The following is a 27,627-nucleotide window of genomic DNA, read 5'->3' on the forward strand; positions in this document are numbered from 1 at the left end:
CCACTTCATTTACACCAACACCGCTCCCAATCTTTAGTTCGCTTCTAGCTCTTTCTTCCAGCCTCCTCCTGTCTCTGTAAAATATCTCAGGACAGCAACTTTGATGGAGTTCAGATTTATTTTTCATTCAGTTTCCATTTGTTCTTCTGTTCTTAATCTAGCATGTGCTGATTGCTTGACTTTCCCAAATTTCTTACTGTAGTTGCTTATCTGACTTTAACCAGTCAGTGTAGAGCCCGAGTAGGTTTCTTCCAGCACAGAAATACCTATCCTACAGCAGGCATTTCTTCCTTCTTACCCTTACGTGTGCATTATGAACGCACACCAAATGTATTATAGTTCCTGTTGTGGAAAAATGGACTTAATAAGGATAAAGGAGGTAACTGTCAGGTGAATTCCCAGCAAGACGTGGCCATCATGCTTTCTGCCTCCTGCATACTTTATATTGTTCCACATTGGAAAAGGAAATCAGTGTCCCCCGCTCATGTGTAGTGATTTATCACGAGGGGTCACCACAGCAAGTAGCTCCACATTTGATTTAAGTTTTATTCCGGCTGCCCTTCCTGACACAACCCCAAAGGGAATTTGTATTTCCCTTAAAAACGCCATGTTGAATTTTGTTGCCCCATCAGTGGTTACTATTTGATTTCAGAGCAACTCAGTGCTTATGCTAACAATCTCTCTCTCCTCTTCCTTCCTTTGCTCCATAGCTTACAGGACCAACAGATCACAGTTACTTCGACAGCTACCCTCCAGATGAGGACAGTCCTCCTGATGAGCTGTCTGGTTGGGACATGGACTTCTGAGGACTTATCCTCCATCTTTCCAACATTTTCCTTCCACTGCACACATTAACAACTAAAGTATAATAGGAAAAGTGGACTTACAGGTGACTTTACATCACCTCAGCCATGGTTTAGCAGCTTTATAATTGTCACAGATTGACAGATAAACGAAAATGGGATATTACCAAAAGGTAAACCAGTATTGCTCCTGCATCTCCATACAGTATGTGCACATTTGAATGGAAGCCTTCAAGGTGTAAAGGTTTACTGCTCGACTTTGCTTTTACTCTCTGTTTCACACTATCTTTGACAAAGATGTCGAGAAAAATCGATGCGTTTCGAAACAGTTTTAAGCTGTTCCAACAGCCGTGTCAGCATTCAGCATTCGAACAAAACTGGATGTGAAATCTTTTACAAGCTTTTACCTCAGAGGAGTTGGGCCACCACCACGACATTTGCCAGGAGCAGATTAAGAACATTACCAGAAAGGATTTTATTAATAGCAACAAAACAGAAGGTTCTGGTTAATGTTGGTCAGTGTCACATTAATTAGCATGAAGCTGCCTAGCTTGACATACAGGATTAATGTATTAATCATTAACCCAGACAAAACTTCAGATGTAGCCCCGTTATGCAACAAAAAAAGAAATATTTGTAATATTTGTGTTGAATCACATTAAGTCAGGTAAGTTAACACTCCTTAGCTGGCTAATGTTAGTAGGCTAATAGGACACTCAGGGCTACTGTGGCTGCACAGAATCAACTAGCTCAATTTGTGGTATTACTGTGGAATATAACATTAGGTTCCCATAGTTAGAATAAGTAAGGCTAGCATCACAGTAGGATAAAATCCTTTCTATACCTTCTATATGACGTACGCTCATCAGCAACTGGGAGTCACGAGCCATATTATCAGTTCAACAACTCGTGCAGCCGTAGACACTCAGTAACAGAAATGCCACACAAATGGCTCAATCGGGTCACTGCAGAGTTCTCCTTGGAGTTAAACAGCTCGTTATGAAGCCGTCACCCTGGAAGTGGGTATTGGGATACACTAGGAGTCCATAATAACACTATTATAAACATTACTGAGCCTCTCTATAATCTGCTGCTGATATGTGCTGCACCTGAGTGGTGTGCTGGATAAACACCCCCACCCCATATTCAATTAAAATGTTTATTTTTATTTATATAGGCCCGGTTCAGAACAGTTGTCATCTCAAGACTCATTATATTATAAGCTAAAGATCCTACAGTATTACAGAGAGAACCTCACAGATCAGATGATCCCCTTTGAACAAGTACCTGGTGAAGAGGAAGCGCTCCCATCTAACAGGTAGAGAAGCAGAACCTGCTTCAGGGAGGGGCAGGAAACTAACCAAAACTACAGGAGAGTTGATTCCATGCAATAGGGCGATATAAACACATGGGAAGTGATAACAGCCAGCACTGTGACTGGGGGATAAACTCCTCCATGTTAGTGTGAGCCCCTCTGTAAAGCACAGTAACCCTGTGAGTTATTTTACAGCTGGTGAAAGAGAACCTGCACTTTAACCAATCCTGAACATGCACTGTATTCTTAAAAACATCTCCCAGTGGCAAAGTGGACATTTCAGGGTAGCTTTCCAGTTGGTAATGCCCACAAAAAACAGTAAAAACACAATTCATTGTACTAACATCACATTAAAGTAACTACAGAAATGCAGAAATTACAGAAATGATTCATGGTCGTGTTTGTAGTTTTAGATTTGCTGAAGTTATCGGGTAGAGCTTAAGCTTTTTTAAATTTGCCCTCAGGCACGGTACATTTTATGGATGGTCCAGAAATACTCGGATGGTGTCATCCAAGAGTTTAATCAGCTCAGCATTCTTTGCCATAGGTCATACTATTATTATTTTGAATTCCCTAATTGCTCTTTTACTTCAGAAACACTGGTGCGGCCTTTATTTCTAACAGCTAAAGGTAATTTGAGGAGACGACACTGCGTTGAAAACCAACACACGCTGGATATGTACCCCGACAGAAACATCTATGAAGCATCTGTGGCTCCTTGCGCCAACTGTGTTATCCTCACAGCCTCTTCACTTTTGCCACAGATGACAAACATAAAGACAGGAACACCTTCTCTCCACTTGAATCATAAAGTGTGAGCGTCTCGCAGTGGGCTGCCTGAGCCGGAGACATGTTTGGTGGTTCTGAGCCGTTGATGATGTGAGGAGGAACAGCAGAGGCCAAAGTGAGCAGAATGTGTTTAGGGTTTACTGTGAGGTGACTCTGAGGAACCTGGGGTTTAAAATAGTGTGTTTTCCATTTTAAACATTTGAGGTTTAAATCAGTTGTGTACCACGTCTCTGTGTATATACTCAATAATGTAAAGCACAAGCATCCGAAATACACAGTTTATACAATCTAACCTACTTGCTCCTTTATATAAACCTTAAAAAACGGGAGAGTTAATTTGTAAATATTATGTATATTGTAAATGTGTCCTCTGATTGGTGAATGTATGTGTGAGTTTGGAGGAGCAGTGCTGTTTCAGGACAGAGCTGTGGGATTTTTTTAACTGCATCTACACAATCCCTTCAGACAGATCGGTTTAGCATTTGAACTTTTTCATTGTGAAGTAACTCCAGTAATTCCAGTTTCCTTAGGGCTGATCTGGAGGTTCTAGTCCAAACAGATATTTCCTTTTCCTTTCAACAGCCCTAGAAGAGGTCTTACCTGTGGTTGGATCACACTCAAAGATGTGGGCTGTCCTAGAGTGGCCCACTTGTTGCTGCAATGGAAAACTGGAGGTGGATTTAGACGTTGCATCCACAAATTCTACTGTCATTACTGCAGAGGCAGGTCTGATGGTAAAAGCAGAGGTATTTTGGTTAATGGCAGTCAGCTGAGCCCTCTCTGACAAATGAAGCTAGTGGTGTGTGTGTGTGTGTGTGTGTGGAAGTTGTTGGTTTATTTAAATGATTCATGATGTCTTGCATTGTAATCAGAAGATGCTGATCACAAAAAAATGGAAATGTATCATTGTGTGAAAGTACAATTTTATGAAGGTAAAAATGATGCAAAATTCGAGAGCCTGTAAGATAAAATGTAGAAAACATTTTAAGCATTGTTTTCACTTTTAAAAATGTTTCATTCTCTACAAGCTCTCACATGTTGCTACATATTTACCTTCGTACAGTTTAGGCCAGCAAGCCCACGAGGTGTGATCATAAAGTTATGAGAACGGGTCAATAAACAAAGAAACGTTGCCCAGTTTGAGTCAACTTGTTGTGCAACTTTGGACCATTTTCAGCGTGGCTGCTATTCTCTCAGAGGAAGTCCCATTATGTACTTGTACCTCTGGTATGTGCTGGATTTATTCCACTGCGTCAAAATGGTGATTCCTCAACCTTTCAGTGGGTGTGCTTCAACCTTTCAGAAAGGCAAATCTGTCAAGTGTACTTTGCACTCAAACTGGACAGCTAAAAACCTGCTAAGCTGTACCTGCAGACCCAGCTCTCATCAGCCGTGACAGCGCCAGATAGAAAATCTGGGTCAGCTGGAAGCAGAAGTCTGAGGTTGGTGAGAAATCGCGGCAAGCACACTGAAATTTGTCAGAGCTGGACATCTGGGGAGGGATCTAAAAATAGCAGCCACGCTGGAAGCTGAACACGCCTGAGAAGATGAACTTATGCGATTGGCCAAATATAAATCAGGCAAAGCTTTTAAATTTTACGAATATGTTCGAAAGCTCTTAATCAAATTTGATAAGATAATAACAGATGCGTAGGGATGCAGCTAAATAGCTGACTTTAACACTTTAAAATGGTTGAAGACAAAGTGATTGAACTTAACTGGATTGCTAATCAGCACACATATTGTGCTTCACTGTATCTACACCTGCCTTTGTCTGATGCGATCCTAAAAAAATATATATACACTGTATATGAAAAAAAAATGTAAATAATCTAATAAAGGGAGCACACAAACCTCCTTGTACATACAGATATACCTTTAAATTTTGGTACTTGTACCTTGTACCTCAGAAACTGATCTTGTGTTATTTTCAGGAGGTACAGAGGGAGGAAATACATGAACTTTAAGTATTTTTCTTTTGTTTTAAAATGGGATACAGCATTTCATAACCAAAGGTTGACAAAAAAAATAAATACAATAAAAGTCTTGATAGATTTTGTTCTTGCATACTTTTATTCATTTCTTTGAATGCTTTGGAAGGAGGGTCCGAACTCAGAGGAGGGAGACCTTTAAACAGTTCACCACACTTTTAGTCAGTAGTGACAAATGTCCATCGCAGATACAAAGACCATCGACATTTCTGAGCTTCGGCCCCCCCTTTCCCAGACCACACCTTTGCAAGATATGCAACATAGAGAAAATAAATAGATGCATGTTAAAGGCCTTTTCCATATACAAATATATTTTATGAAGCTTATTGTACAGGCATTTCTTTGTTTAACCTACAGCACAACATTTACAAGAGAAGATGAAACAGTGAAGTAAACGGTCGATGCGCTGCGCTGTATATGACGGCACCGATTCATACTCGGAAAGCTTAGACACAAATGCAGAAAAAGCAAGGATCCAAAAAGTGACGCGTCAGCAGTCGTCACATCTGCAAAGTTGTACTGGCACAAACGGAGGAAGCCACTTCATTCTATAACATGCATTTCTAAAAATTGTGTCGGCACAAAACGAGGAAGCACAAACTGTAAAACGTGTCAGTACAAAATATAGAAAGTTACACAATCTGCCCTCGGGTATTGACACAAAATAAATGTCTCTGGATTATCAAAATGGTTTGAAATACATTTGAGAATAAATTCCACAAAAGAATACGCGCTATGTTCACTCTGGAGCCTATTTTGTACCATAAGAAAAATACTCAGCTGCTTGCTTTGACTTGAGCTTCACGATGAATCAACTCAAACTTTTTGTAAAGCAGAAATCCACCCATTCAAAAAGGCACTTCTATCTCAAAGACGCATCATTGTAGTAGAGTGAGCTATATACAAAGCCAATGTACAAGTGTATAGAAAAAAACGCTGCTATAATTACGTCTATTTGCTCTGAATAAATATTTGGTTTTATGAACTGTGACAATAACGCACAACTCAAGGCAAGGTTACGACATGTTAACTGCTCCTCCAGGTGTGCCTGTTGTTTGTAGCTGATCTGACTCAAATAACACACCCTCTAATGATTTATGTAAAACCCACTCTGTAGAATAATACACAGTAATAATAATGATGGTCATATTGCTCATACTGCTCAAAACGTGAATAACAGCAAGGACATAATAATGCACAGCTTGTTTTTGTTTCATCTCATTTTTTCTGCTGCCACCGCTGTAGCTTGCACCAAGTACCACTTTTTTGTTTTTCTTGAAACAGAAAAACAGCACAAAGGTGAAACTGAAATCCAAGTAGAGTCAGAGTAGTGGTACCTTTCAATATCCTCTACCTTCAAGAGGTTTTGGGGTGAAAACAGGTAAAAAAGAAAAACTTGCATATGTATTTTTCCTGTGAGAATAACATTTTGCGAGGAGAGTATTTAAATGAATCATAAAAACTTAATTTGCTAAGTTTGGTAGCAGGCAGTTTACCGCAAATTGTGCTCAATTTAACACTGAAGAAAACATCTATTTTGACCTGATGGGGCTGTGTTAATTTCAAGTGTTCGTTTATTTTAAGCCATCTACCAATTAGTACGAATGAATGGCTCAAAGCTGTCAGCCCGTCCTAAAGCTCTTCACCCCAAACGTTTACAGCGGAGCCCCACATGTTTCTGGTCCTCAGTAATACTGGTGTTTTGATGAAACGGATCAGAATGTAACCGAATTTGAAGCGGAGCGTCGCAGAGAAGAAAAAAGTCCCAGCAGAAGTTGCACCCCTACAAAAATCCATCTTCTGCTGGGTTTTAAAGGCAGCCAAATTACTTTTTCAGAAATGTTACCCACCTCCACCTCCGAGACCTCACACAACACTTTCCATCAGTTTCTAACAGAAGAGTACATCAACAACATATTTCTCCTTCAGCTGCCTCTCACTGAGCATTAATTTTTGCAATTCTGGCCTCACGCTAACAAGTTAATCTGGCCTCACCTATGAGGTTTACTCATAAAGCTTTTTCATTTTCTCGGTGAAGCAAAACATGCCTCAGAATGTCCCTGTTAATGAGGAGACCACATAAATGTAGCTTACTCGTCCACCTATAATAAACTCTAAAAAAATGTTGGTTCTGTACAACAACAGAGTTAAACATAAATATGTAAAGCAACCTAAAAGTCTACATCACAATTCTGGCTTTGGAATCTAATATAACCCTTTATAGCAGCCAAGCCAAAAAATGATACAATAACTTCTCGTATGGTGAATAACACAGTGATAGTACAGACATAAATACTTACACATAGTAACAAAACCATGCAAATGCGAGCAGAGGTGACCTGGAGGTGACAACTTCAAGCTATGAAGGAGAGAAAGATGAGTACAACCACCCCGCCCTCCCACGGGCACCAGCTGAAAGGAAGATCTTTTTGGTTTTTCCTGAAAAGTGAATATTTTCCTTCAGTTTTTGTCTCTTTTATGCCTCAGCTGGTGTTTGTATGCCTTGATAGTGGGTTTATGATCGCGTCCACCCTGCCGTCGGCCAACTGATAACTGAGCAGCGATGATAAATACGTTTAAAATACAACTTTTACTAGGATAACTCACGCGATCCATTTCTTCCCACTGACAGTCACATCGTCACCTGGAACAACAGGCGGTGCTCTCCTCCAGTGCAAAAGGGAAGTTGTATTCACTTGATATTTGTATCTGAGTGAGTGTATGACTGCAGGAACAGGAGAAGAGACCGTATTTTTGGCTGTATGTGGGTTTTTTTTTTTTTACTTCTCTTTATGACATGAGGTGTGTGCGATGAGGCCTGGGAGGAAAAAGAAACTATCTACAGGCGCAGGAATCTACTGTCATGTTGGGGTAGACTTTCAGCACCACATTCTTGTCCTCGTCAAAGAAAAGGATGCTGAGGGAAGACATCTTCTCGGGGACACAGCACGGCTCGGGGATGCCTGGGACCACGCCCACCGCCCGCACTATGCTCTGGATGGTGGCGTGGTTAGATGGCTTCAGAGCCTTAAAAAAGGGAGAAAAAGAAATGTCATTTTAAAAGTAAAAGTTAGACAGTTCTGAACTTTTGATGAGCCAACAGGACATGTTTCTAACAAGCTGGGTCTTGTTTTCCAGAGTCACAGAAACCCAGAGTGATAGCAAATATTCACACATGCATTTCTTTTTCCTTCTACCGAACATATTTGAAAGCGGAAAAAAGACATTCAAAACGTCGCCAAATTTATAACCAATTCAACGATATCAAAGTTTACTTGTTGCTGACGTTGTGCACATGTAGTTTTCTTATTTGCCATTTAAGATCATATATAATCTTATTTGTCAAGGACATAGCAATATTATTCAGTGCGACTAGCATGCAGCATTGGCCGAAGGGTCTGTGGGCCTGAATTTAAGTTCTACACGCCCAGCAGTTCACCTGCACAGCTGCTTCATTCTTAACAGGAACCAGTAAGCGATAGAAGTCTTCCCACACCACTCCACAGAAAAAAAAGTGCACCCTTTAATCATGGCTATTTAGAAGCTTCTAAAACTTTAACCTGACAAAAGAGACACAGCGTTTTCTGCACAGGCTGAGCAGAAAAGCTGCAGGAGAGGGAGGCGGTCGCCTTAAAAGCCCTAGGCTTTACTTCTGGGACTAATTACCTCCGACTACAAAGACTTGTGACTCCGACTTAATGAATTAAGTGGATGTAGCTCGTGCATTCCGGCCATGTTTAAAATACCTGCATGGTTATCTTATCACCGGTGCCACGAGCTAGACGGGAAGTTGATGTTTAACATCAGGCAGATGTTTTTTTGTGTCTCTCACTTATTTCTGTCTTCTGTGTAAAGGCCTAGCTTTATCCTCTCTAGATACTTCCTTCAAGATACTTCTTGGTTTGTTTTAGGTAATAAAGTTTTTATTGAATTTTGATGAGGAGGTCAACCAGCTGTTTATGAGGACACCGATTTTCTTACTAAGCATTTTAGATGACATCATCTGTAGCTTCACTATTACTGGAGATTTAATACAGTAGGACTGCTTTGGGCTAAATCTAGATTTACATCTGATGTGCATCTTTAAAGACAAAGACTAAGATACAATCCGAAGATAAAAGCATGAAGAACTATCTGCACAACTACTGTAACTACTTTAACCCTGCTGTTGAAGATTAAAGCCAATGACATAAGGCTTGCCATTGTTGCCTGTTATATAAAACAGAAAGATAGCAGGAACCTCTGAGGTTGATTTTACCCATGTTAAGTTAATGCAAAGCAGTAAAGAGACATCTGAGCCATCTGAATGTAGCCTGTCCTATTTACATAATGTATACCATACTGCCAAAAAAAAAAAAAAAAAAAAAAAAAAAAATGTGTTTAAAGACTTATGTCTGCAGTCTTTAGTGATGGAGCCAAACAATTTTTACAGGGGTCGCCAGGCCAAGACTATTACGCACACGGGTGGTACAGAAACTGATGGCTCTAACTTTCATTCTTATCATTTGCTTATGCAGGCATGACTGCCATTTAGGACTGCGTCATAAGGAATCATAAATAATCACCATGTAAAGAAATGGTTTTTAAAAAAAGTTACTGTAGAAAAAACAGGAGCTACTAGATGTAACTTTAGTTTATAAGTATGGGGATGACCACTTAATGGGCTTCACTACTGTCAGGTAGCCAGAGCAGAGGCCATTAAGGACGTTTGCAAGTACGTAGACGGTTAAATGTTCTTTCCTTTGCTAACCAGCACCACAAATTCTGCTTGGTTAGACAAGTTATTTGCTTTTCATTATAGCAACTAAATGGACATCATCCTTTCAGAACAAGAAGCTGTAAACAAACAAGGTAGGAAGTCATCATATGCTATGACTGGAGCCATTAGTAAATTCACTCTGAGACCTGCAAATGATAAAGTTGCAAAGATGGGCTGCTGGTGCTAGCATTGCTAATGTTAGCCACACACAGCACATGAATCTAGGGCAAAATATCACCCATATTTCTGCAGTATTTAAAATATGATGGCATTGCAGTGAGAGTTTGGTTTCTAGTGGCTCTTAAATATTAGGGACAAAATTTCCAGTTGTTTAAATGAGAGAAAAATAGCCCAGTTGACCATCACTTAGAAACATTCAAAACTGAGACAGTATAACGGATGAGGTTAAGCATTAACTATACATTTATTGTAGCTATGTTAAAGAGCCATTTGTTAATCCCAGTCTTTTCATAATGAAAATAGATTTTAAACTGTGTTGCTTAAAATCTGTAAACCGCACAGACAGGAAGTTCAGTTAATTAGCATCTGGCTAGCAGTGCAGCCTAGCATTGGCCGTTACTGAATGACACCCGGCTTCTGTTGCATGGTTACATGTCAGTTTACTCTGACACAAAATATACAACAACTAGTTTTTTTTATATATCTATATACTGCAGAACTATGTTGCTTTGCTAAGCTGCCACAATTTTCCATTACAGACAGAAATAAATGTGCTATCACTATTTTTTATACTTTTAGACGCAGCAGTTTGTCTGATTTGTTTTCTCCAATTTAATCAACTAGCAGATTAGTCACCATCTTTAATGGCCATACTTTTTCCCTCGGGCCATCCTTTGGTTCTTTGCCCATGTAGAAGATATCAGAAGGTAAGTTCTGCTCCTGCGGATCACCTCTAAGTTGCCTAAACTACTTTCATAAAACTTTTATCTGCACTATTAATATCAAAGCAGAACAAAAACTAAATTTAACAAAAAACCATTGGTTTTTGGTTATTTATAGAATTCATAATCTTCAGCTGTGAAAAAACAAAAACAGGTTTCCACATGTATTATCTAGGGAGTATTGAATTAGTGCTACCATTTTAGGCTGTGATCACCTTAAAAAGAAAAATTCCATCTTTAACCAACTCTCATAAGTGACACATTTAAAATGATCAAGTCTACCAAAGATCAGTTTTCCATCTTCATATAGCTTATTGGTAGAAATACTATAATTGCCACCGTACTGAGCTTTACCTTCTCTAACCCACTAGTTGTTGCTTTGGCACCTTTAGTACTGTCTAAAACCACTATAGTGTGGTACTACCGGGCTTTGAATCTCACCTTTGGCATGGGGAACTGGCAGGACCCTGAGCAATAGTAGGCATCAAACGACTTGGGCGATATAATCCATTCGCTCCATCCAATGTCGGCAAAGTCAACTTTCAGGTATCTCCGAGCGCAATTCCTGGGCTCGTTCCATTGCTTCTTTCGTGCCTTTTTAATTGTCTGCTCATCAAACTGTAGCAAGGGCATCTTATGCCGTTGATTCTTGCGTGTCTTTTTACGTGGCCGGCGTGCCTGTTTGTTTTCAAATGGTTCGTAGGGAGTTGTTTCATCCCAGCCGGTCGTCTCATATGGATACTCGGGACCAGGAAGTTCATTATTTTGCAAAGGTAGGAGAACATTCACTGAGCGCTTGTGTCTGGGCTGTGGCTGTCCTTCGGTGTCATTTTGCTCTTGTAGTCCCAGTTTATGGAAGCCGTGTGAAATGGAGCCCTCGCCTCTCACTGAGTGGGGCCTCTGGAGAGTGGCTACCACACTTTCAGGCTCTGAAATGGCAGAGTCATTGGCATAGACCAGGATGTAGGGTGAGCGGTCTGACAGGAGCTTCTTCCACGGCTGGGAACCTTGTGAAGCTACTTCAATCCCAATAAGCAGCTCGTCGTGGTGTTTGGCCTGGTTGACCACACGAGTTATGTCCTTCCACTGCCAAGATATGAAGTCCCTGTAGAGGGTGGACACATTGATCCGAAAATGTCCTAGAGTCCTCATCTTGTTATCCACAGATGCAAAACTCCAGATGACCATGTGGATGTGGCTGTGCCTCCTGGGACCATGGCGAGCGCAGCTTTTGGACCTGGAGCAGCCCTGGGTGCTGTTCTGAAGGTCTCCAATGTAATAATGAAGAGTAGCTGACAGGATGTCTTCTGATTTGGTGAGGGAGGTGAGGTTGAAAATCTGCAGCTGTTTCTTGTTTATAGTACCTGCGCATATAATGAGTAATATCATGAACAGAGTGCAACACAGTTCACATCATTTCAAAACCTGACCATAGCCTTTCCTAAACTTTACTGCTAGTAATAATAATTAATATGTTTGTATTTCCATTTTTTAAGTCCAGCGTTTTCATCATTGGGCTTATGTTGTGCATTTTATTTGCTCGGGTCATGAAATGGTTGTTCACCCTAATGCAATAGAATTTATTTTGGGATTTTAAAAAACGTATTAAAAAATCATTAATTACAAAATATTTTTAAAGATCAGCAGGACACAGGATAATTCACCCATGGAACAGTTGTAACAGGCTTTTATTTTGAGGATCGCTTCAATTAAAAAAAATTGTCACTGTAAAGAAAGACCAGGCCAGTACTTTAGAAGGTTTCTTTAACCTTTTAAACATATCATTGATTGCAACAACATAGCAGAAACTCCCACTTATCTTCACCGCTTTGGGATAAAAGCAGAAATTTTAAGCGAAAACCAAAAACTCCTGCATTGCCAAATTCTTCTGAGGATCAATCGTGAAATATGTTTGTGATTTGGGTGAACCTGCCCTTTAATGCTATACCATACAGCATCCGGGCGACAGGAGGCAGTGTAATCTAACAAAGTTTAACCCTAAGTGGCAGCTGGTCGCCCCATGGTCCGAGTGATAACACAGCGAAGTGTAAACACTTGAGGGTTTATTGGATTAAAGTTACTATAAATGAACCTGAAGAAGAAGAAAAAAACCTCCAGCTGAAAGCACATTAGCGTTCACTGCAGTGGAAACTCAAACTCTGCTACAGCTCAGGCAGTCTGTGCAGCTGCCAGATGCTGGCTCGAGAGAAAATTTATCAAGACTATCTGACAGTAAACTCTGAAGGTGTGAACAGTTGTGCGGCCAAACTATGTTAAATTGCATGCCACCATCTGATGCCAATCTTTTACTCTTACTGGCAAAAGGAATGCGTAACAGGTTGTTCACATTTCCATTACTGGATCAACAGGTGTATTTCTTTCTCAGCTCCGCACACATGAACGGCATCGGTCTTAACGAATTTTACATTATTCTCTATAAAATAAGACTTACTCAATACTATAGATGTTCTTTCTACTTTAAGTTTCATATCTATAGATGGAAAAATTGTGCCGATTTGCATTTTTACTATGCAGGTGATTTAAGCTGAGTGAGGCAAAATGGAAACATCACATAACATCAAAAATGCATGCCGGTCACTGACTTCCATGCTGGTAGAAGTCGGTGTTCTTAATATACATAAAACATTTGATACATACCCCAATGCGCTTTGAAACTACGAACAGTGTTGCCGTCCTTGAAGGGAAATCCAGCGCTGTTGTACTTCGCGTAAAGCATCTGCATGTGCTCCGTCATCGTATCCTGTAAAAGCGCATCCCGGTCTTCTTTTGTCGCGTATTTTTTATCCACCGAAAGCGTAAAATCCACCTTTCGTCTCTCGGGGATATTGTCCGTTTTCAGCATCGCGCACAATCCAACGCACAAATAACTCCATCCGTAAAGCAGCACGATCACAAATCGAGAGTAGAGTGCCATGTTTGAGGCAAAGGAAACGTAGCAAACGAAAAAATAACAGCTGTGGAAAAACTAACACGTTTCCGAAAGTGGCCCCTATCTCCAGAAACACATACCATCACCTGAGTCCTCTGCAAGAAAATGACACCATCACCTTTGACACCGGTCACAACAAGAGAGGAAGATGCGTTATCCAAGTTGTCTCTAGTTTTGATAAGTTGCAGGTCTAAATGTGTTTGAGTCAGTAAATTAAGTCAGTAAAAAATGCAAATAGTAATAATAATAATAATAATGATAATGATAATAGTAAAAAATGTTCCGGCGCGCAGGATGAGGTGTGAGAAAGCAGAAGCAGAAAAACTGCGCCTCTCAGACTCTAAGCTGATTTCAGGTCCAGCAGTCAACCGTCCCTCAGTCTCAGCTTTCATTGAAGGTAAAGCATGTTGTGCTTGGTATTATAGGGCTTGTGGGACCAGCTGGGTATTCCTCTCTCCTTTCTCTCACACACACACTGCGCGCACACACGTACACATGCTCACCCTCAGAGGGAGAGAGAGAGAGAGAGAGAGTTTCCTGTTCAAAATACTTCTACGCACATTCAGCCTGGGGACAAATTATCTCGAATTATCTCGTTATCAAGAGCCGAAGGGGGGGGGGGTTGTCGGTTGACTCGAGACGGAGAGCGTGAAAATATTTTACTAAACGACATTCCAGAGGTTTATTGAACTGATTTCAACACCTAAACTGCTGCCACAGAACAGCCCCTCCGTGCGTAATTTCTACTCCGCAGAGCTGCGCGTCTGGGCCGCGCTGCTGAATGAAGCGGCTTATTGTCGGCATTAAAGGCTTTCTTCCCTACTTAGTTTAGTTCAATGGAGTTAAGCACACACATCCTGTACCATCACAGTCCGATCCGGATGCATACTGTTCCCCGCCTTCCCCCCAAACAGCCCATCAGGCGGGGTTTGAACACCCCACCCAGTCGGCCCGCAGTCTCCCCCACCACTGGTCCTCTTTCAGGGGCACTCGGGAGGAAATGATTAGGGCATTTCCCCGCCCTTGGACATCTGATGGCAATAATATTAGCATGCCATGTCTTTCATAGCAGTCAACAGGCTGAATGACTTTAACGTCTTCAGCTGCTACCAGATAAACAAGAAGCATCAGGAGAGGAGCGTGAAGGCTTTGCCTTCCATTCTACTTTTGGAAACTCTAGGAACCACAAGCAGGCCTGCACTCAGAGAGCAAAGTGCTCTATTGGGATATGAGATAATATGAGGTCTTTAAGATATGATGGGGCCTGATCATTTAGCACTCTGTAAGTTGGATGTTGGACTTTAAATTCAACTCTGGATTTAACTGTGAGCCAGAGTTAAATCCAGTTCCTAATGTGGACAGTGATTAAGAGTATTACTGCCCTCAATAATAAAAAAAAAAGTTGTCAAAGGAAAAGAAAACTTATTCAAGTAAAGGAACTTAAACTGACAAATTGTCAAATTCAACATGTATGTCCGTGACTGTTGAACTGGTGAGTTTTAACAAAGGTGCCTGTGGTATTTAACTATCCAATGAAAAACCAATTAATTGATTTCTTTGCTGAAAGACACTTCAAATTATAAAGTATACTTGGTGCATCAAAGCTGATGTTCTAGATAGAAAAAACGTTGCAAAACCATGACTTTATAGATTGAAACAAATGTTCCAACAACACTTTAGCTATAATATTTAGTTTAAATCTAGTATTTTTGTTTTGTTTGTTTTTTTACGTTAACACCCGAAGCAAGTTCTGAAAATAAAGCCAACATGAAGTGTCAAAAACTGCAGTTCCAGTTGTGGCCACTTGAGACTGGCTCCAAAAGTGAGTCAATCTCGTATATTTGTATATTAACATTCCCAAATCTATAGCATTAAAACAGATGTTTTGAACCTGGTTTTGGTCTCCATAGTTTCACCCTTCGTTAACAATTGTACAGGAAGCCTTTTAGGTATAACAACACAGGCGGCTCCAATCAGCTGAAGTCTGCTAGGCCACACCTCTGCTAATTAGACATTTTTATTGGGTTTGTATTTTTGGACACGTGACTTCCTTCTCGAGTTAGCGGATTCACAAACTTGGGTGTCTACGCTGCCCACTCGCCCATCCAACGGGTGACAACAATAACCCATCAGCCTTTTTGGCTGAGGGGTAAAAAGTGGTTGTGATTTTGAAAGTGCTGTAATTTAGCTTAGGATTTAATTTGGAATTTATTTTTGCATGTCAGCAGCTATCAGTAGATTCACAACGTTATTGTAATATCTGCATGCCAATATTAATCTATTAATCATAAGGTTGTTGGTAATGAGATGAAAACTACACAAAAAGACATCAAACTGAGGTGAAACTGAGCTTGTTTCATAGAAAAGACTGAATCGTGCCTCTGCTGCAGTCTGAATCCACCTCTTTGCCTCAAGTTGTGCATATTAGGGGCAAGTCAGACCTCTAACTAATAAAACCCCGCTTCAGTTAAAACCCCAACAGCTTAAAAGCCCAATAAAGGAAATGAAGGGGAATATTACTATTTAACCTGGATTTTATTGTGAAATCATCCCTGTTTGCAAACACAGGATCTGGGTGGATTCCAGTAGTCGTTTAAAATTTTGTCTTCTACAGAGGTAAGGGATTCAAAGAACCAATGCATTTCAGATGCAGTGCACTTGTTTGCCTGTTTGTTTTAGATGGCCTTTTTCCTGTCTTGTGCACATCTGCTGTTTTCATTGGAAGGTATTTGGAATGACTGATGCAACTTTCAGGGTGGGAGAGAGAATAAAGCAGCCAGTTCCATCGCCATTACCTGGCCACATGAATGAGCTGCGGCCTGTAAACCTAAACAGCTGTAGATGAGGATAAAGTGTTCATTTGCCGCCTGACTTCTCATTTTCAAACACAATTACAAAAAGACCTCCAAACTAAAAACAGAAAAAACAGCAACAACAAAAACAAAAAATAACCAAGTAGTGAGATAGGCAGGTGGAAGGTTTCTCAATTACAACACACCCTCCACTCAGGTTAAATATGCTGTTCAACAAGGCAGTCAACAGAGAAACCAGGTCTGAATGTACTTCTGCTACTTAGTTTTGTAGTTACAGCAAGAAAAAAACCAATTTAAGATCAGTTTACACACCAGCAACCACAAATAGACGATAAAAAATACATAAAACTGCACAAAAACATGTTAAAGACTGAAAATAGGCATATCCTACATTCCCATCTGTGACACTTTTTATAACTCCATCAGACTTTTCACCAGCTTTGTTCACGATAACCACAAAAACAGGCCCAGAACCCCTATCGTCTTTAAAAAAGGGAAGGAAAAAAGAACGAACAGCAATGATTAACAACCCCAAACCAGACCGTCATTTCCCTAACCCCAGTTTTTACAGAACCACAGCCCAAATAGCCTTGTCACCACACATATTGTTTCAATGAGGACAACAGGGTCCAATTCGGTGAAAACAAACAGATGCAGCAAGTAGAAGGCTTCTCTGGTATCAAGCCGGATGAGAAACATTAGACGTTTGTATTAGAATGAACTAATTTGTTTGAAGCTTGTGACTTTCATGGGAAAAATAGTTGATAGATTAGTAATGAGAAAATTAATATAAAGGCGAGATAAATGTGGAGGTGACAGTGTGAGCTTAAAGGCTCAGCAGTTAAGGAAATAAGCTTATTTGATTTAGATGAAAAGATTGATACCACTTGCACGTCTGTGCAGCAGATAAATGTTCAGATACAGGTTCAGAACAGCCACTCATAAAACCCCAATCCTAACCTCTAGCCATTTATTTATTTACATCTGAATCTCCTGGCTGGCTGAGGCCTCTCTGTGTGGAGTTTGCATATCACTGTGCCTGCACGGGTATCCTCTGGGTACAATCTTCTACCCTCAGACTTGCTAGTTAGGTTAATTGGTGACTCCAAATTGGCTGTAGGTGTGGATGTGAGAGTGTGCGGTTGACTGTCCCTCTGTTAGCCCTGTGACGGACTGATGACCTGTCCAGGGTGCTCCCTAAATCTCGCCCAGTGAACGATACAATAAACAGAGGTAGATAAGTCTGAGAAGCAGCATTACTGCTATTTCCCCCCAAATGTTCTACATGCATCTTTATTGTGAATTCTTCTAAACACATTTATCATACAATGAAAATCTGATAATGTGATTGAGATCTAAGCTAATCTAAATCTCAAAAGCAAGTAAGCGGATCTCAGATATAGCAAAAAGAAATATTTGAATGGTTCACTCACAATTTGAAAAAACCACACACACACACACACACACACACACACACACACACACACACACACACACACACAAATGAAAAAAATCAAACAGGATACTGAACTTTCTAGTTAGAAGTGTACAACAATAACCCAGGACATGTGCAGATTGAGTCACCAGAATGTACAGAAAACAAATTTATGAACAAATAAAGACTCAACCTGTAGATTTAGATACTGTTACAAAAAAACGAATAATCCAGAAATTAAAGGGAAGCACGTTACTAAAAGCCCTCTGAGAAAATAATTAAAAAATGTCATAGTGAATGACTAATATGTAAATGATAGGGCACTTTGATGTCCCGTAACGTGTGCCTTGCATCTGGAAACATACGGAATGCTTTAAGCCCATTACCCACTCTTCCAGTCCAATTGGAGCTACCGCAGCCTGGGGGAGGACATGAAAGCAACCCCCATCATCTTTCAAAGCTCTTACGCCTTTAATTTGTTTAGACAAACAGCCCAAAACATGCCAGACCAAATGATGATACGAGCCTGGGGTCTCTGAGCAGGTTCTTGCCCCTAACTAACTTTGCTTGCTTGGGTAACTGCCAAAAGCACAGTCAACCTGGATGGAACAATTTAAGGCCAACGTTAGACATAAAACCCCAGAAAGAAACTTCCAAGTTGTCACACGAGTCCATCGACTTCATCCTCTGGGATTCCTCAGTTTAAAGCCTTTTTTTCTCCATTACAACACCTCCACCCAGATGGCATGCATGATATGAGGGGAACAGTTTGTAAATGATGGTGCAACTACAGCAACTCAGTCAAATTAGAGGCTTCCAGTGCTCTCCAATATGTGCCATATGTATGCAAGTGTTGGCGACGGCCTCTGAAGCTTAGACTATCCTGACGTTGTGGTCATAGATGACAACATGGATGTAGATGTCCGACTGCAGGAATGTCCTGTTGGAGTCCTCGCCAGGACCAGACTGAAACCCAGAACAGAGAAGTTAGTGGTGCTTGTTTCGTGAGTTTTGGGGTAGTGCTGTCTACAGTCTACAATCGTGCATTCAAACACAAAGCAAAAAACTAAACATTTGTGATGTTTTCGACTGGTCTTGTGAATTTTCAAGATCTGAAGCCGTAAAAGAAAAGATGGATGTAACTTTCGTTTGTAAAGGTGAAGCCAATGTGGACAACTGTAAAATCTGTAATCTCTCTAATAGCCAGCAGGGGGCATTAGACAAGGACTCAGATTGTATAGAAGTCTATGAGAAAAGGCCCCTACCTCTCACTTGATTTATGACATTAGTAAGGCCTTTCTGTACAAACTTATGATCTCAGTTGCTATATTCAAGTCTTGTTTAGTTGTTTAGTTTAAAGTTTTCATTTTTTTAGAACAAAAAAGATGAATTCATAGAGACTTTTTTAAACAGCATCTTTATAACTTTTTTCTGCCTCAAATCTGCATCATTTAGAGCCAAAACCGTGAGCTGAAAGAAGCTAAAATCTTCAAATAAATACCGAGTTGCCATTATCGGCGGTTTTGGAAATACCAAAGACACCTTCCCAGTGCATGGAAATATCAGTTTCAGTGTTAAATTAAAAATATCTCTTACTCCATACTGAAAATGTGACAGCTGCCACAGAGAGAGTGTGTTAGCAATTAAACAAAACCGCACATCTCTAGAGCACACCTCTTTATAATAGCAGGTATATTAAAGGGGAGGCCAAGTGCTGCATAATTTGACAGTGACTGTAACTGTTCATTTTCCAACATGTTTTGTGTTACTTTGGCTGTCAAAGCTGACACAGCCCCACCACTAAGATGTGAAGCCACTACCAGCTGGGAACATTTATTTAAGGCTAAGTGTGTCAAAAGCTTCTGGAGGGAACGGAACCATAGCGAACCATTACACTCAATTTACACTTTTACCTAAGCCACACTTGTGGGTGTCCTAATAACTGAGACAGTCTTCCTCTGCAAGTTCAAAAGAGCATCAATAAAAATAAGCCAATAAACCTGATGTCACAGACACAATGAGAGATAATGGGAAATGCTGCTTAAGGCCAAGCATCTTTTTTTTTCTTCAACTGTTATAGAAACCAGTGTCATTAACACTCACATTTAAATTCATGTCAGCTTACCCTGTTCTTCAAATTTCAGCATCAAGGGGGGTTTTTTCTCTCTAACTTTTACTTTGCCAAGCCAATCAAGCCATTGTCATAACTGAAAAATGACAACCTCTCCACCCCAACCCACTTTCTGGCAGGGATAGAAAAGCGGTCATGGAATGACAAAGGCAGAAAAACAAACAAGCCACCCAAAATGAGTTGATGTGAGCTTTGATTTTGGAAGGTTCTCCAGTGGATCTGAGGCCACATGAGCAGCTAGTGAGCTCATGGCGGGTTAAAGGCCGGATGGTTCTGTGCTGCTCCGTGCCGAGCCAATCTGGGCTGAGCTGAGCTGGGTTCTGGGCACACGGGTGGTTTGCTGTGTCTGGCTCCCAATGCCTTCGCTTGTGTTTTTAATAGACAGCCTGGTTGGGGCGGTGCTCGACCACAGCTAGAACACTGTGCTGCCATTTTGGCGCTTGGCCTCAAAAACGCAGTCCCCACAGCTCTGTCTGCAATTTCAAAATAGTTCAGCCCCACCAACTACTTCCCTACCCCCCAGCAAAGAAGGAAACTGGAGAGAAAAAAACATTAGGGAGTCGTTATTCTTCCAGGGCCCCTGTCAGCCTTTGAGTGTAGAGGAAGCACCTGTCTTGACCCCTTGATCCTCCCTTCTTTGTGCAGGTGGAACACAAATATCTTTCCCTCCCACTGATTTCTTTATCTCTCTCTCTCCCCAACCTCTTTTCTTAGAATGCAGTCTCTGAAATAACTTGTGACTAGTTGAAAAATAAGCGATTTTCTTTGGAACATTTGCAGTTCATGGTTAAAATGGGAGACAGTGCAACAAAGTAAAAGGTGTTAAGGTAACAAGAGAGGAAAGGAACAGGATATTGGAGGTGCATCCCAGTCATCTGAGCCAAAAGGACAACAAAATCTGTTTTCAGAAGCAGTCCCTTGTGCAGCAAAAAGGATTTAGAAAAGAGCCTTTGCCCTAAAGCCCGTTTTGCTCGCCTGAGATATTTTTACTGCGATGGAACAGGTGACCTGGTCTAATTAGCAGCACCATTTGTCTCCCTAGGTTTTAAAAACAAAGCAGGACAATAACAACAGCAACACAAAAACCTACCAAAGGGTCCAAATTCAGAATCTTTTTGTCCCTCTTGTTCTTAAAGAGAAGGCCGTTAGGGTCGTCATAAATCACCTCAAAGTTTGGGCTCGAGTTGGAAGTGGACACTTGCGTCTCCCAGTTGTAGTAGCTGTAAAAAAGAGGCAACAATACATGTAAGATGACTGGGGTGAAGTCATTTTATTTAAAGCTTGAATATCCTTTATATAAGGGTTTTATATAATAACATGGGGTTACTGCTGCATTGATATACCACTGGTTTTCCCTGAGGCTAGCTGGAAAATGTTGCAGTCTTGGCGGCAGCCGATGCCTGTGCGGACAGTGGAAGATGACTCCAACTTAAACATGATGGCACAGCTACCATCATGTTTAAGTGTCTTAAAGAAAACCAAAAGGGCTGGCATTACCCACCAAACCACCTGAATCCACTTTACTGATGATCATTTTTGGGAGCAAAGGTATCTCAGGAAGTATTTTTTTTTTTTGGAAAGGCAGAAGAACATCTGGCACTTTTTGAAGTGACAAAGTGTGGGAATGTAACTTATGAACCAGTCTTTTCCATTCTACTCACTGTTCTTTTGGGCTTCTGTTTTTGCTTTGAAGCTGCACAACCGTAGTGCTTAAGACCTCATTCACATAGGCCTAGAGACCTGTGCATAGAGATGCAAGAGACATCCTGGAAACCCCCAATTGCTAGGCAAGAAAGGTGTATTCCCTGATTGCTTGTGGGTAGTTGACTGAATCTGCCGGGTGTCGCTAGGTGAAAAAGGTCACAAAGAGGGCACTGCACCTAAAAACTTGGGGCGACTGCTTTGGTCTCTAGCAGATTGCGTGGTTGCCTGTAGTCTATATAGAGGAAAATGACTTGTCTTCAAACTCTCACTAACTACTACTAACTTTGACGTTGAAGACAAATGGTCTCCGTGTTGTCCTCTTCAGCATGTCTGCAAACACTTAGTAAGTAGTTTGCAAGTAGTTGCAGACATTGTGGCATTGTCAGTACAAGCTACACACAAATGGGAAAATCTGTTAATGACCAAAGCAAATACAACAAGCGTTCTGGTGCAGCACCATATACTGCTTTGCGACCAATTTCACCAGCAACAGCAAGAAAACAACAGCAACCACTCACAAATAGTTGGGGAATACTAATTTTCCCTATTGACCAAGTTGTTTGTCAAGCGGCCATCAACTGGTCTCTGACTAAAACACAGTTTTAAAGCATGTAGGAGGTAATTTATAGCATTTGGTGGGGAGTGCTGTGACTTTTCTTTTGGAAAATAAAACTAATATGAATTAAAATGAAAAACAACAACAAAAAGAAAACAATCATCATCACCATTTCTTCTGCATGATATCTTTTCTCTAACTCTGTAAATAATTTTTCAATTTGGGCATTTTTTTAGATTGGTTAGGCAGCATACTTGCAGCATTATAAGAAATAATCATCAAATCAAACAGTTGAAAGTTGAAAGCAGCATTGGAAAGTCATAGAGAGTGATCTCTGCATGGCAAGAACACTGTAATACATTTTATCTTAAATTGTCAAATAATGACTTCATATGTTACAAAGAAAAAAGAAAAGTATGAGAGTAGAACATTTTTTGCATGACTTTCTAAGATTTTATTAGGAGGAAACGACTGCTGCGTAGTCCTAGTAGTGTGTGCTACTTGACCCTCTGCTTTTTTTGTGGAACATTTCTCTTTATAGGCTCACGCAGCAGGAGGCCTTAAAATAAAGAAAAAGGACCACTTTGAGGTCATGACTTACCATGAGGAATAAAAAAAATTGATGGATTTCAGAGCATTTCACAGCCACCATTAGCATATTATTATTCAACAACAGGTTATAAAAGAACTCTATTTTACAGAAAAGAAAGAAAAGCAACCTGCAGAGTAATGCAACTTTTATAATAACGAGAAGTCTGTTTCCAATTTGATCTCTGGGATGCTGTTTTTGGGTTCGCCAAGCCAGGCATTAGAGTAAAGCTGGGACTAATAAGCAAGTGAAACCAAAGACAGGTCTGAATTCCAAAATAAATGACTGATTAATTTACAGCATCCGACTGGATCCTGCTCTGCTATTAAGTTTTCTGTTATTTCTGATACAGCAGAACAAGCATGTGCAACTTTTTGATGGAGCAAAAGGAACCAAAATGTTTGGACTTGCAGGTGAGGATAATTTGATAAGCATGTGCATAAACTTTAGGCTGTGATTTATTAGTATTTTTACATAATATGCATTTAGGTAGCATTTAACCCTGTCAGATGATTGATCAAAGAAACACTTCTCAAGCAGTGTCTTGGAAGCAAAGCGCTTTCTGATTAAAAAAAAGAATAAAACATCAAGTTAACATTCTTTAGCCATAAAATTGGAAGATCATTACCCTTTGTTAACATGAAATATGAGAGGTTGTGAGTTGAAAACATCTCATTATGATAGGGTTGAGTCCTGCATTGTTCCCGTGTTGGATTTGGATTCAGCTCAGCCTTTCAGTCGAGACGAGCCAGGCATGGAAATAAGTAAAACAAAGGCACAAATTTCAAAATTAGTTTAACTTTTTCTTTGAGAAAGAAAGATAAAAAAAAGCTAAACTAACCTTAAATGATGCCAGACTGAGCTACAATGCCCGCTCTGGATTTATTTTGTGTATTAAAACATGTATTAATTTACAACATATTTGATTATTAAACATCTTTTTGAGAAGCTGAAAGGTACTTTTATGTTAATACATTTCATGCAAGTAAGTACACTATATATATATATATATATATATATATATATATATATATATATATATATATATATATATATATATATATATATATATATATATATATATATATATATATATATATATATATATATATATATATATATATATATATATATATATATATATATATATATATATATATATATATATATATATATATATATATATATATATATATATATATATATATATATATATATATATATATATATATATATATATATATATATATATATATATATACTATTTAGTGCAAAAAACATTATGCTCACTTCGCTCTACCTCTCATCTGTGACCCTGCAGCACCAACAATGAGCAACATTAGCCATGTTGGCTTAGCTTATTTACTTGCTAACAAACAAAAAAAATTCAACAATGGACCAGAAATGTTAACCACATGATGACCTACATCCAGTGATGTTAGGCTTTAGTCACACATTCATAAGACCAGCTGGCAACCATTTGTCAAGCGCTGGTCAGCAGGGAAAAATGAGTTTTCCCATCTGGTTGTAAATGGTTGTTAGCAGTGACTATGATATGGAAGACACTGTTGACTGCAAACACTTGCCAACCTATCACTAAGTAATAGTGAAGCTGTGAAGAATGCGTATAGCAACTGGTGCTTTTTCAAGTTATACGACCTCTAGATGGTTAATCAGCGAGTGTTTGTAGACAAATCAGTTTCTTCCATGCAGATGACTGCGGCAATCTGCTGGTGACCAAAGCAGGCTTTGTATCAGAACCCTCTTATCAACAGACTTCACTCAATGACAGCGAGCAACCACTTGCTAAGTGGTCGGGTAATACACCAAGTGACCCTAGCAACCAGGTCTCTGACTATTCTCCAAGCCTTAACAATAACTATCGGCCTTCAAATATTTTTGCATAAGAAAATTGGTGAATGTTCTGGATAAAACCAGAATGCATGTTAAGAAAATTAACCAGTTCAAGAATCCAAAAACAGGGTTTGCTGTTGTTAAAATGGTAATACCATGTTGGTGTTAAAAAACAATGCACATATACTGGACACAGTGTCTCCCAGTACCCACAGATTCCAACACAAACTCCACATGAGTTTGAAAAAAGTTGCCTTGGCAAGATGGCCATGTATGCCTTTTGGGTAACTCACAATTCGTCTGTGTTATATGTAAAATGTGTAGGTCTGAAAGTATTGTAAACCTCCATTCTTTCAGTGTCTTTGTCTGTGACCTCCGTAAATGATTGTCTCAAAAGTGTCATAAAGGTCCCAGTTGTAATGGGGTCCCCTTGAAAGAGAATAAAACCAAGTGTGCTTTTCTGTGTGATTGTCAAGTTGCTAGCCTGAGAGTGTGCAGTTTCTCGGTGAAATCTATCCCTCACTCATTACATCCAGTTTTGACCGAAAACAAATATGGTGTTATGAAAATACTCGACTCAAGCTTGTCAAATTTTTCCTGGTGTTAGCAGGTAAACTAACATTAGTTAACATCATGCAGAAAAAGGACAGATTTTTCTACTGAATGTGACCGGGCACTAGATGGATGGAAAAATGTTTGACTGGCTTCAGGGATCAAAGCCAATCCTTAGCTTGCCTTCATCTGGCTATTAGCTAGCTTGCTTACAAAAATGACCCAGCACATTAAAAAAAAAAAAAAATCTAAACAAGCAAATAATCACAGAATCCCAGAAAACACAACTGCATCAACAAGTTTTCAAAATCTTCAAACAGCACTAGTTTTTAGCAGTTTTTATCATTAACAGTTGGCATAACTAGCAACACAACTCCATGTCACACCGAGTACCAGAACGTTGCTTTACTGAGGCTTGGCTGGTCCCCAACAGCAGTTCGTGGTCCAACTACAAAGATGGAGCTCAGGGAGAAGTCTGAGTATAAATCTGAGAGGAGTTATATTATGATGGGGAGTTGAACAGGCTGATATTGCAGCAGCAAGCTGTTAACATGGGACAGTAACATAATGGAGGACTGCCAGCATTCTGCAGGCTATATTTCTCTGGCTGTGATGCATTACTAGAGCAGTGCATGATTAACAGTAGATATAAAGTATTAATGACCCACATTAGGTAAAATACATCTCAAAATGTTTGCATTTACACTGTAGGCCCCCCTATGATCTTTGAAATATCCTGGCAGTTTGGCTGACGTGAGGATGTTTTCTCCAGAACCTGTTTAGGAGGTAATCTCTAGTGGAACATAAAACTGCTCACAAAAAACCTATTTGCATTTGAGCCATAAAAATATTTTCTCCCTGCAACATATAAAGCCTGCTTGCTACAAATTACAAGCAAACATATAGTACAAGCAATATAAAATCCTACCCATGTGGTTTTTCCAAAACCCACAGACCCCCACCATGCAATTTTGGGAAATGTAAATACATATTTCTGCAGAATGGTCAGTTTCTGAATAGCTATGAAAAGGACCAGGTATTCCAGCCAACAACAAAAGTGACTTTACTGCTTGTATCCTGGTAACATATTTTCCTGGATTGGATGTTTGTCATATTCCAAGAGACAGTTGATCTCCAATGTCAGACCCTGGAGGCTTGGTCTAGTATTTAGTATTGTGATAAAGACCCTGCTCCAGCTCCTGAGGAAAACCTCTGCCTTTAGACCAAGAAAGAAAACAAAGGGTGTAAGATACACAAGGATGGTTAAAATGATTCTGTTAAATTAAAAAGAAATGTGACATAAAAAATAAAAATAGACATGAAGGAAACATGGTTTAAATCACAGATAAAACACTTGAAACATTGGTAAAAGATTCACTATGATGATTGGTCATTTACCTACACGAGGTATGACTGAATAGTTCTGTAAATCTTCCTAAAAAAACCAAAAAATCTACACTGAAAAATTTCTGCTTTCTCAATGCGATGTGAGCAGGTGTGTGAAGACAGGTGGTGTACTACAGGTGGTTTGTGACGAATGTCCTCCATCAGGCCCTTCATGGGTAGAACTCCCTCTTGGGGGATAAAGTCACTGTGCAAAACTCATTAATGGTGATGATCCTTGACACAAATTTGAGTTTTACACAGAAGTTGATGTTTTCTCTCAGCCTACACTTGAAGTTATTGGTGAACTTGCATATGCAGCTGTGCAGATGGTCAGAGTAGTTTATTAATTTAACTTTGAATTAACCCTCTGAGGTCTTTGGAGGAAGACAAGTGGACTTGTTTTTAGGTCCTTGATGATGCTTCAATTCTCATTTTAAAGGCTTTGTTAGTTAGGGCTTTTATTTTGGAGTCATGATTCATGTTAACTTTAACAACTCACATGAAGACAGGATGGATCAGTGATGCTCAGACCACTTTCAAGATACCAGCCCCACTAGAGGTTAAATACCTGAGACACCCCATCACCTTTTAGTACTGAAGAAGCTTTTTGAGTGAGGTGACATGTTTTTAAAAACCCCAAAAGGAAGTCCTGGATGGCTAAGAACCAAAACAGACAACACTCAGACACCACTTCCAAAACTCAGACAACAGGTCTAAGTTTTTATAGGCAGTAACCCAAATCCCAGTCCTAATTTTGTGTTACTGAGGCTTAACATCTCGGTGTCAGGTAAAATGATTATTTTATTGGTTACCTGACTGCCAAGACTTGGGAGAGAAATTGTACCAAAACAAAAATGACATATTGTGATTGCCTAGGGTTAAATAGGTTTAGTGTCGGGGTCATGACCAAGAACCACCTTTGTGGGTTAAGACTTAACATCTAATGATGATGTAGCAGAAAAAAAAGATTTTCCTTATATTGTTAATTTCTAACAATATAAATAAAGAGCTACACATTGCTATATTTTGGTACTATTATTACAGAATAGATGTCAGAAAATGTGACACTGAACAGCATCTGATGTTTCAGCTATCTGT

The 27,627-nt window shown here is 39.8% G+C and overlaps 3 protein-coding genes across 3 annotated transcripts in view; 1 reads left to right on the forward strand and 2 right to left on the reverse strand.

Annotated features, from left to right (window-relative positions):
- prkg2 (protein kinase cGMP-dependent 2) overlaps window positions 1-4,966 on the forward strand; it is a 38,488-nt gene extending 33,522 nt beyond the window's left edge. Inside the window, exon 19 of the mRNA XM_031756602.2 lies at window positions 711-4,966. Within this exon, the coding sequence (XP_031612462.2) occupies window positions 711-806 (96 nt within the window). The 3' untranslated portion in view covers window positions 807-4,966. The remainder of the gene's footprint in view (window positions 1-710) is intronic.
- Window positions 4,958-13,947, reverse strand: bmp3 (bone morphogenetic protein 3). Its single transcript, XM_031756582.2, has 3 exons — window positions 13,218-13,947; window positions 11,001-11,923; window positions 4,958-7,925 (listed from the first exon to the last, which is right to left on the reverse strand). The coding sequence occupies exons 1-3, from the start codon at window positions 13,492-13,494 to the stop codon at window positions 7,734-7,736; spliced, it is 1,392 nt and encodes a 463-aa protein (XP_031612442.1). The 5' UTR covers window positions 13,495-13,947; the 3' UTR covers window positions 4,958-7,733.
- Window positions 13,948-17,041: 3,094 nt separating this feature from the next.
- Window positions 17,042-27,627, reverse strand: part of cfap299 (cilia and flagella associated protein 299) — an 83,821-nt gene continuing 73,235 nt past the window's right edge. The window contains exons 5-6 of the mRNA XM_031756583.2: window positions 20,979-21,108; window positions 17,042-18,723 (exon numbers count right to left, since the gene is read on the reverse strand). Of these exons, the coding sequence (XP_031612443.2) occupies window positions 18,631-18,723; window positions 20,979-21,108 (223 nt within the window). The 3' untranslated portion in view covers window positions 17,042-18,630. The remainder of the gene's footprint in view (window positions 18,724-20,978; window positions 21,109-27,627) is intronic.

This window comes from Oreochromis aureus, linkage group 12 (assembly GCF_013358895.1).
Source record: "Oreochromis aureus strain Israel breed Guangdong linkage group 12, ZZ_aureus, whole genome shotgun sequence".
NCBI classification, from domain to species: Eukaryota; Metazoa; Chordata; class Actinopteri; order Cichliformes; family Cichlidae; genus Oreochromis; species Oreochromis aureus.